Source organism: Simochromis diagramma, unplaced genomic scaffold (assembly GCF_900408965.1).
Source record: "Simochromis diagramma unplaced genomic scaffold, fSimDia1.1 OVJJ01000590.1, whole genome shotgun sequence".
Taxonomy (NCBI): domain Eukaryota; kingdom Metazoa; phylum Chordata; class Actinopteri; order Cichliformes; family Cichlidae; genus Simochromis; species Simochromis diagramma.
The window spans coordinates 1,666,351-1,677,694 of record NW_024387057.1 but is presented as its reverse complement, the minus strand read 5'-3'; the positions used below and the strand labels follow the sequence as shown (position 1 = coordinate 1,677,694).

At 45.1% G+C, this 11,344-nt stretch overlaps 1 protein-coding gene across 3 annotated transcripts; it reads right to left on the bottom strand.

The window, feature by feature from the left end:
- Positions 1–849: 849 nt before the first annotated feature.
- LOC120742017 (copper chaperone for superoxide dismutase-like) lies at positions 850–11,181 on the bottom strand. Of its 3 annotated transcripts, none has more exons than XM_040045184.1 (8): positions 11,008–11,176; positions 10,747–10,819; positions 8,508–8,645; positions 5,472–5,646; positions 4,281–4,341; positions 3,838–3,915; positions 3,656–3,759; positions 850–1,432 (listed from the first exon to the last, which is right to left on the bottom strand). In XM_040045184.1, exons 1-8 carry the CDS (start codon positions 11,134–11,136, stop codon positions 1,273–1,275), a joined length of 918 nt encoding a protein of 305 aa, XP_039901118.1. In that variant the 5' UTR covers positions 11,137–11,176; the 3' UTR covers positions 850–1,272. The 3 variants fall into 3 exon arrangements, with proteins under 3 accessions (XP_039901118.1, XP_039901117.1, XP_039901119.1); XM_040045183.1 differs by lacking the exon at positions 850–1,432 and adding an exon at positions 1,460–2,673 and having other exon boundaries at positions 11,008–11,181; XM_040045185.1 differs by lacking the exon at positions 850–1,432 and adding an exon at positions 2,680–3,239 and having other exon boundaries at positions 11,008–11,179.
- Between the last annotated feature and the right edge of the window lie 163 nt (positions 11,182–11,344).

Genomic DNA, 11,344 nt, shown 5'->3' with positions numbered 1-11,344 from the left:
TCCTGGCCCTGTATTTACAGTATCACACAGCACTAGTGGTCCTAATTAAAAAGACACACTAATTAACTGATCCGTAGTTGTGTTGATTTATTTAGCTGTGAATCAAACATTTGGATTTGTGCTTCCTGCTTTGATAATAGATTAAAAAAATACAGCTGTTTTTGGGTGTCCAGCTATAACAATGAGTCTTCATTCAAAGCCCAGCCACTTCAAACAGAAAGGGACAATGACAGAACATTTACTGGGAAATTCAATAAACTTATTCGAGCATCAGCAGAACAAGACAGATGCTCGATTTGGAGGAAAAAAAATCAATCCAAAATGTGCCACAGACACAGACAGCGCACCAACATGTGGCTGAGGTTTATGCAGGAGCAGCAGTTTGGACAACTTCATGATTCACCCGTCCGACTTTCCTAAAAGATAACAGAGAGGGGGTGTCTGAGATTGTCAGCTGCCCTCTCTGTGTGGCTCAAACGTCCTCTGCAGCAGTGATAAAGGAACACTAACCTCACTCTCCATGTTGGAAAGAAAAACAGCTGAGCACACAATCCTTCAAGGACTCCCTCTGTCACTTTTTAACCCCCCTCCTCGCCCCCTCTCACTCTGGAAGGAATTTCACTCTCCCTCCTGGGCTCGTTTTAAACTCTCCTGCAGAGTCGATCACAGAGAGAGGGACGGTCTTCCCCTTCATCACAGATTTTTTCTAAATATTTTTAAAATCAAACACACACATCTCAGCGATCCTGGAATTTCAGGATTTGATTTGGTTTTCCAACAACTTTTTGTATATTCTACTTAAAACAAATATCATTACTCGTGACCCACCTATGAGCAATCATAATAATCTTCCGCATCACATCCTCTTTAATTTTTCTACTTAATAAAACTCAAATATGTGGAGATGACAAGTGCTTTTAGAGAGGCTTATATAATTACTCACACGTCCCTGCAAGTGGACGGCAACACAGAGAAATTAAATCTAGCTGAGAAAACATTTACAGACATCCTGCTGATGAGGTGACATGTTTAAAATGCCCAGAAAAACATTAAACAGCAACTGCAGAGAGCGTTTGATTCGATCACAAAGAGCATTTTCATGAAATTAAGTCCATTCATTGCTGTTTGGTCATCAGTGCAGTAATCTTCAGGACTCCGTCTTCCTCGCGTCAGCACTCGCGCTCCGCCGAGAAACACAATCTGCATTTCTCTTCGAGATGCTTTTTGTCCCCCTTGTTCAAACTCTCATCAGTGTCCAGAGGTTTGAGAGGTTCACAGGTGTGCCGCCGGTGTCTCCGGGTTGTTCTTGCTCCGACCTTTCCCGGCTATTGGCCGGTCTCTCTCCTCCCACAGCGTGATGCCGTCGCAGGCACAAATCTGTTTGGGATTTTGGAAAAGTCCCGCCGATCGGGCGATGATCCCACAGGCCAGCCTGCACAGGGAAAAAAACAACAAAACAAAAAAGAACAAAGAAATTTAAAATACCTAAAATACCTACAGTTGACCAATTTAAAGTGCCTGAAATAATAATTTTGATGCCAGCGTTACGTCACATTGCATTTTTCATTATTTAAGTTTTGAGATTTTAGTTAATTAATCACAAAAACACTGAGTTAGTGCTGTGGTCATGACTGATATCCAGGTGAAAGGATTACTGGCACAGAACTGGGCGATGCCAGCAGTCAAACACTAGTCAGTCAGTGAAAACAAACATTTCCTGGTCTTGAACAAAGGTGCAGATGACCTCTGTAACACTGGCAGTCTACAGGAGTTACAGAGGAGTTACCCAGCTATTAAGAGTAGTTCAGAAGCTACAGCAGCCATCGACTAATTAGAAGGCGGGTGATTTGAGCCCTGGCTGCTCCTCTTTACATGCCAAAGTATCCTTGGGCAAAATACTGAAGATACTGACCCCCTAAGTTGCTCTCCGATGCATTCACTGAAGTGTGAATGTTAGATAGAAAGCACTCGGGCGAAAAAAAAGTGCTTGTATGGGTGTGAATGAGTGATGGGGGCACGTTGTATAAAGCTTCGAGTGCTGCAGCAGAGTAGAGCGTTTAACATTAGAGGGCTTTAATAAAACTAGCAGATCGTCTACAGGTGGCCAGGAAATTTACAGCAGTCTGACAAATCTGTTTCTCCTCCTCTCGTTACTAATAACAGAACTAACAGCTCTTATATACACACGTCATTTGGATATGCAAATATTATTTTAGGCACATTGTACTACTCAAAAACTCTATGACCAATGCAGGAGGGACAGGAACCATGTTTGTTGCCTGCCTCGGGTCCTGGAGGGATGCAGGGTCTTGCAGAGAAGGCTGTTTGCAGCGAATCGCCCTCTCGGTGGAACAGATGCCACGCTGCCGTCAGCCTCTGTCCTTGAGCACCAGATGGTAATCATGGAGGTGAGGATGGACTCAGCACAGCAGTAATGGTCAAAGGCTTTGAAGCAGGCTGGCTCATGACGCGTCTCCACTGAGGTGCTGAAGGTGACTCTGGAGACAGGAGGATGTGGTGCTTCGGTGTGGATGGAGACAGGTGGTGTAGTCCAGCTGCTTTGTGGGGTTTCTCTCTCTCTCTCTCACAGGTATGTAGAGAGGTGTTGCGGTCATAGAGGAGTGGTTTGTGGGGGTGGGTGGAGTCTGAATGTTGATTTGTTGACAAGTGGGCCTGAACAGGGAATGAGGTGACAGTGGAGATCACCAGGAGTGGGACAAGTGTGGAAAAACCCATCAAAGATAGTAAAGTACAGCTTGAGCAGCACAGAGAGTGGCTGCAGTGAATGCTTTTCATTGTTCAGATGAAACAGCAACAGACTGGCTGCACCACATATTTTTGATACTGCACCCATCTGACAACAGACGCTCTCTGGAGGTAGAAGGATAGCCTGGAGCTTTCCACGGACTACCAACGTACTCCTGCTTTGAACCAACACTTCCTCATTAGCTTAGCTTTGATCCAGAGCTTGTCAAAAATCTGTTTTTGTTAGTACGAATATTTGCTAAAAAAAAGATTTGTATCATGACTTCATTCACTAATTCGTGTTTCAGCTCTGGCAGGCAGAGGCTGGAAAACTATGTGAAGATGCTGGGGTGAAAACGCGCAGCTCCCAGTCTGAGGCTGTGGTTCTCAGCCAGTGGAGTTAGGAGGGCCCGCTCTGAGTTGGGATGAGTTACTGTCAGCAGTGGAGAAGTTCCAAGTCACATCTGTAGGAACATGGATGCTCTACTGGTCTGCTGTGAGATGGAGGTCTCGGAGGCATCTCTGCTTAGATAGTTTCCCCGAGACCAGAACACATAGGTGGTGGAAACTGGTTGGATGGATGATTCTGGAGTTTTTTTGCTCAAACTGTCGTAAAATGTGAGCAAAGTTAGCACAAATCTTTTTAATGCTAACTGGTTACTTCGTTTTTCAGCAATAATGCTAATGTATTGCTGATGTTCCAACAGTATAGTGAGCACGAAATATTTATTTTCTTCACATTTTACAAAGTAAATAATTTACTTGTTGTCGAAGAAAATTGGCTTCAATGATGGGTGATGAAAACGGCCGATAACTGCTGTTTTGTGATGTAAAGCAAGGTGAATCCATGAATGAACTGGAAACCAGCCTGAAGCTACGCATGTTTAACACAAACCACCTTCACACCCACCTTTCTCCAGAGTTCCCAGTCTGTTTGGAGAGAGGGTGACCTCCTCGACCCAGGTCGTCCTCACCTGCGTCCACGACCAGTGATCGACCAATCACATCCCACACCTGGAAGCAAACAGACCAAGGCACGCTGTTCAGCTCCTGTGGCTAAGTGCGAGTGCCAAATATAACTCTGTGTGTTACCTTAAGCTGACCGTCCTCCAGTCTAAATGAGGCTCTCCCGTCTGGTCCAGCGATGACATTTCCCAGATCGCCGACATGCTGTGTACAAAACAGTACCTGTGAAAACTTAACTGTACGTCATGTGGTTCAGTGAAGTATAAAACTATTAAAACACAAGGAGTTAACAGCATGGCAGAGTTACAACTCTTTCACACACTTCATTTAAAATTTAGCACCTGGAGCAGAAGAGCCCAAAAAGCTCCTCTGGGACGTGTTTGGCAATCTGAGCGGGTTATCGCATCGCGCATTTGGCCTCCGCTGACATTTTAATACAAGCCAGAAGGAGGTACAGTCTGAATTTATGACACAAGGATCCTAGCACTGCTGATCACTCCACTTATGAAAATGAATGACTTTATGGAGAGGTTATTTTAGAGCGAGCTAAAGAAGTAATTTAACCGTACCCTGTCGGAGTCCTCTGGACCGCCGTGTTGTCTCCCAAAGGGGTTATAGTGCTCTCCACAACTGCAGAGAAAGGAGAGCATGATGGGAATCAAATATATGGAACATAAATTAGTTTGAGCATCTCTCTATAAAAAGGGATCCTTGATCATCATCTCCACCTTCCATAATGTTATTGTTGGAGTTGGTATAGACTGTCCGGGGTGTTTCCTACTTTGGCCAAGTTTAATATACTGTAGCATTGTAGCATGAGTCACTATAACTGGACGAGAGAAGATCAGAAGAACGTCGCCTGGTCTGATCGGCTCTGAAGGAAAAAGGGAGTCTAGGTGTACCTAATGAAATGTCTGGTGAGTGTATAAGGCAGAAAGTAATGAAAACAGGTAGAGGTGTGAGGGACTTGATGATGGATGGATCTGTCCCTCAGTTTTCTCATTTGTGAGTTTGACGACAAAGACTTCACACGAGCGTATTTTACTCCCCCTGATGTCCGATACGTTTTACATCTCTGCAGGACGGCGTCAACAAAGAATAAAAATACTAAAGCTACACGCCTGTGAGCAACAGTTATCGCCGCCCGTCAATATGCGCTCGGTTAATTGAATTACTGAGCCTAAACTGACAAGTGGAAGCTTAAAATGACACACTGTCCCATTAACACGTTAAATCAGCGGGATTTCAGATGAACTCCGCTAAAGCCCTGTTTTTAATTAAAACCGTAATTACATTACACAATAATTTCATCTCTCGCTGCCGTCTTCTCCGAGGCAATAAGAGCTGAGGCTCATGGGTACAACAGTATACAATGTCCCTCAGAGACACAGATGAGATAATTAAAACTGACAGCTGTAACATAAGCCCGTACGTATGCGTGGGAGTTTTGAAGGTCATGGCTCGCCTCGGTACCACAAACCCCGTTTTTTGTTCTTTCACATCACAGGTCAGACCACACAGATTTTTCTTTGCGGGAAAAGAAACCAAACCGCAGAGAAAAGCTAAAAGTTTACAAACTCGTCAACTGATTCGGACCAGAGTAAACGAACTATGGGTGTGAAAAGGCCCGAGACTCATAACCATGACTCTTTCCAGGTCTGAGCTTAGGAAAAGTGTAAATCACCAATGACTCCCCATCTCCTTCACACTCTACACGATGCTGATGAGCTGATGAAACTGGTATGAAACACTGGTCTAACCTGAGGCAGTCCAGTGTGAGGTCCCCCAGCGTGTGAACGTGGAGACCGTGGGGTCCGGGCTCCAACCCGTCAATGGTCCCGTCAATCAGGCAGCGTTCCTCGGACAGCTGCAGGAAACGCACCACCCCCTGAATCGATCCGGCACCGGCTAACATGGCCACCGCTGCACCCAGATCTGCCACGGAAAAACAGAGAGGGTGAAGCACTTACTTGTGTTGGGGTAGGGCTGTGATCAGACTGCTTCACATTAGATTTTATCTGTAGGGAGCTGTGAGCTCAACATAAAATGAACCAGTTTAAAGCTACAGAGAGAGGCAGACTGTGGTAGGTTGTGGGGCTGAGTGCCTATCTTATAGTGCTGTGCTTCACAGATTAAGTAAGGATGGAAGACAAGGCTCGGAGGTCTCCGGTGTAGTCAGGATGATCTTTGTGTTCACACTTTAAAGCAGATCAGCTGATATTTAGTCCATGTTTAAATCATAAACTGCCCTCAGTGCATGCAATCACACGGTTACTGACCTGTGATTGGATCAGCAGAATGTATCTGACTGAGACTTGCTACCACAAACAGAGGTTCAACTAATGAAACTCCATTTTGGCTGTTTTATGAGGCATCTTTGTTTAGCAGGAAGCCCGATAAATCAACTCAAAGTTACCACACTGTACCGCGCTGAATATCTGCAAGGAATGGCCCAAATACCTGGCTAAATATTATCTGCATTCACTCTGTTTTTAATTTATCAAAATGAGTGGGAACTACAATTTTCAAATATTACATTTATTCATTTAATCAGCTGTATTTTGCCTGCACGGTCTACAGTTTGGTATATGGACTCTTTGCCTCCGCGAACACATCGGACTACAAACACGCACATTACCAACTCCGGAAGACGATCAAAGCAGCCAAACGTGAGTACAGGGACAGGGTGGAGCAACAGTTTGACAACCCTCGGAGTATGTGGCAGGGACTAAACACGATCACAGACTTTAGAGGGAAAACCAGCACACCGCAGACCATGGCCTCTCTGTGTGAGGATCTAAACGTATTCTACGCTAGATTCGACACAGCGAACACCATGAGACCGGACAGTGTGCGCACCGCGGATGACGTCAGTGCGCACACTGTGTCTGAGGAGGATGTGCGAAGGTGCTTCAGGAAGGTGAACGCACGCAAAGCTACTGGTCCGGACGGGATTCCCGGCCGCGTCCTCAAGTCATGCGCGGCTCAGCTGGCTGGAGTGTTCACGCACATCTTCAACCTTTCCCTCTCTCTGTCTGTAGTCCCAGCCTGCTTCAAAATGGCCACCATCGTCCCTGTACCCAAATCCTCCACCATCTCCTCATTGAACGACTGGCGACCTGTAGCCCTGACCCCCATCGTAAGCAAATGCTTCGAGAAGCTGGTCAGGGACTTCATCTGCTCTGCACTACCCGACTCACTGGACCCTCTACAGTTCGCATACCGCCACAACAGGTCCACTGATGATGCCATAGCCCTGACACTACACACTGCCCTGTGTCACACCTGGAGAAGAGAGACACGTATGTGAGAATGCTGTTTGTGGATTACAGCTCAGCATTCAATACCATCGTTCCCTCGAAGCTGGACAGGAAACTGCAGGATCTAGGACTGAGCAGCTCCCTCTGCAGCTGGATCCTTAGCTTCCTGTCTGACAGACGCCAAGTGGTCAGACTGGGCAGCATCACCTCATCCCCCGTCACACTGAACACTGGTGCTCCACAGGGGTGTGTACTGAGCCCTCTCCTGTACTCACTCTACACCTACGACTGCACAGCCACTAACAGCTCCAACATCATCGTGAAGTTTGCGGACGACACTACAGTGGTGGGTCTTATCACCAACAGTGATGAGACGGCTTACAGGGAGGAGGTCAGCGCCCTGACCCACTGGTGTCAAGACAACCATCTCACCCTCAACGTCGCAAAGACAAAGGAGTTGATAGTGGACTTCCGGAGGTGCAGAGAAGTACACACCCCCATCACCATCAGCGGCGCTGCTGTGGAGAGAGTGAGCAGCTTCCGGTTCCTTGGAGTACACCTGGCTGAGGATCTTACGTGGTCAGTACACACAAACAAAACAGTGAAGAAGGCGCAGCAGCGCCTCTTCTTTCTCAGGAGACTGAAAAGATTCGGCATGAGCCCCCGCATCCTCAGGACCTTCTATCACTGTGCCATTGAGAGCATCCTCACTGGATGCATCACCACCTGGTATGGCAACAGCACCGCCTACAACTGCAAAGCTCTCCAGCGAGTAGTGCGGTGCTCTGAACGGATAATTGGAGGTGAGCTTCCCTCCCTCCAAGACATCTACAGGAAGCGGTGCCTGAGGAAAGCGGGGAGGATCATCAAGGACTCCAGTCACCCCAGCCATAAACTGTTCAGACTACTTCCATCAGGAAGGAGGTTCTGCAGCATCCGGTCCCGAACCAGCAGACTGAGAGACAGCTTCTTCCACCAGGCCATCAGACTGCTGAACACGTCATAGACACCTCAGCTTCACTACTGGAACTTTAACATTATGCACTCCATACTGTACAGTAATGCCACTGTTTTGCACATGTCTCAACTCTGTATATTTTTATATATTTTATTTATTGTTTACTCTATTTAATTTGTAAAATATGTGTACACACACACACACACACACACACACACACACACACACACACGTAGAAAAATATTTAGTATACACATCCAGAAATGCATATACTATTATATATTGTACATATATTTATTAGTTTCAGATGTAGCCATTCTTGTATTTTGCTTGTTTACATTATTGTATTTTGCACAACTCTGTTGCTTGTGAAGCTCGCACACAAGAATTTCACTCACATGTGCTGTACCAATGTACCTGCACATGTGATGTGACAATAAAAGTGATTTGATTTGATTTGATTCTTGCACTCTTCCCAAGATTAAACAGGACTATAAATCCGACTCAGCTGTGGTACTGGAAAGCTTCTGATACCTCCAGCGCAGGCACGTGCAGCTCCTGCTGCCGTTCCTCCTCACCTTGCTCTGATCCTCCGATGCCCTTCAGCACGGCCCTCCGTCCGGTGCTCTCTATCAGGGCCTGCACTTCTGCACTGGTCAGAGCAGATTCCACCAGCACCTGCTCCTGACCGACATCAATACTGACCGAGTTCACGCCTGCAAACACACCAAAACCATCATCAGACAGACAGACGGAGAATAACACGAATGCAGACAGCTGAGGAGAACGTTCAGCGATGCGAATAATCTAAAAACAGACAGAAACAGTTTGCCTAAGATTTATCTGATTTTCATTTTCTTAGATTTACTGCTTTACACTGATCTATATCAATGAAAATCTACCCTCATTAGGTACACTTATTCAACGACCTCCACAGTCACCAGCTCTCCATCTAATCGAGCACCTTTGTGATGTGGTGGAGGAGGAGATTCAAATCGTGGATGTGTGATGATGTCATGTGGACCAAAATCTCTGAGGAATGTTTCTAGTACCTTGTTGTGTCACAAAGAATTAAAGCAGTTCTGGAAATAAATTGGTCCAACCTGGTACTAGCAAGGTTTTATTTTTTTATTGGGTTGTGTCTACATTTTCTTGTTTATATCTGTATAATATGTAGTCTATAGCTGGTTTGTTATTGTGAAAATGTTAAAGCTTTATTGTTTTCTAATAACATCCAACACTTGCTGGAGACAGAACCATGAATGTTATTTCCTGATAAGAGTTTTATTAGTTGCGGTGAGATTAATGGCTGTTGTTTTTCTCTCTTCAAAATTATGTTGTTGTTTCAGCGGCTCCCTTAAGGGGTCGCCACAGCAGACCATCTGCTTCCATCTCACCCAGCATTAACATCCACCTCTATCACACCAACACCTGCGTGTATCTTCACTGCATCCATGATCACCTCTGTGATCTTCCTCTTTTCCTTCAACATCCTTTGTCCATTATATCCACTATCCCTCCTCTGCACATAGGGCTGTTCGATATAACGATATATATCGGATGATGATATAAAATGTGTATGTTTCATTTTACGCTATAGTTTGATTCGTGGTGTCGCAAAATAAACTGTTTACAACAGTATTTTTTCATCGTTTTGATGGTCACTGCAGTGGCTATATTAATTTCTTAAAGTTCTCTCTTTCTCTTATATTTAATATAACCACACTACAGACGGACAAGCGCCTGTTTTTATGCGTTGTGGTTAGCAACAACGACGGTAACGCCATCGCGTGTCCGCTTTTTAATGTTCCACATAAACCTTTCACAATAAAGCTCAAGATCCTGTTGAGACTTTTCAAAATAAACTGAATCACGTGAAAGAGCAGATTATTTACGGATGAGAAGTAAAAAAGAGCCGCCAGGTGCTAAAAAATAAGCCTTAGACTCAAACGTTAGAACAGGCTTTCCCCCGCAGCACGCTGAGTAATAAATACTCACAAAGAAAACTGCGGCCGTTACAACTTATGTCTAAAAATGTAGAGTTTCATGCATCGCTTAAAACACTCGACTCCGGGTACATGACGCGCAGCTGGAAACACTTCACACAAGTCGAGCTGCCCGAGATTCACAGAATTTATAGAAAATGTTACATTTTTGTGATTTATATCGTTATCGCCGATAGAATTCTTATATCGTTATCGCCGATAGAATTCTTATATCGGGATATGAGATTTTGGTTATATCGCACAGCCCTATCTGCACATGTCCAAACCATCTCAGCCTCGTCTTCCAGCCTTTGTCACCAAACTGCCAAACCTTCAGCTTTCCCTCTGATGTACTCATTACTAATTCTGTCCATTCTGGTCGCTCAGTATGAAATACCATCATCTCCAAATCACAAACCAAATCATTTTTTCTTATAAGGTTGTGGATTGCCCGGTGCTCAATATGGTTTGACTCACTTAACAGGAAACAGGATGCTTCATATGTGTTGTATTATACACTCGCCTGCACTGATGGAAGTGCCTCAGCATTCAGTTAAGATGAAGCAGCTGAAATGACACCGTCTCTACTATATGACTAATGCTCCCTTAGAGTTCAGTGGGCGCTGCAGAAAAATGCAGGATCTTTCTGGAAACATCACTTGTTGCTTAGTGTAATGAGTTTACTTTAATATTGAAATGCAAAATCATGCTAACCAGCGTCTGTACTGCACTTTTAAGTGCGTAGGATGCAGAAAACGTCAGCAGTCCCTGTTTGTAGGAAAGTAAACAATGCAGTGGGGGTCAGCAGCTCTTTCTACATGTGCTTGCTCACCTGGTTTGCCCTCCAGAGCTGCTCTGACTTTCTCCCCGCAGCTTTCACACGTCATCTGCACCGCAAACTCCAGCTGTGGAGGACAGAGCGGACATTAAAACAGCTGGAGCCACCTGACAAGTGCACAGCAAACTGCGTAGGACGGCGACTCAGCGGTAAAGCGGCTTCAGCTCGTAAACTCATGTTTAACGCAAAAACGTAAAATAACGTCACCACACAACAAAAAAACGGGTTCACAGAGGGTAAAATGTGCTGGCAAACCTTTGTGGGCCTCTGACAGTCCATGTTGTTAGAGCAGTGCGCCGCCTGGGCAATAAACACTGAATTAAACAGAAAACTTCCCACTTTTCGAGAAACGGAAATACAATGTTTGCTAATGGGCGCCGCCATGTTTGTGAGGTCAGAGTGACGTTCCGCCCGTTGCCGCCGTCAAGTGTCCACCAGCTGGTACTGCAGCCTCCTGTTTTATACGAAGAACACTTCACAGGAGAAGTGTTTGGCTTTATTAAGAGAGCGCTAAGTGATGTTATTCTTCAATTAAATCCTCGGAAAATAAAATAAATATTTAGCGTAACAAAAAATGTTTTACTCAAATCTA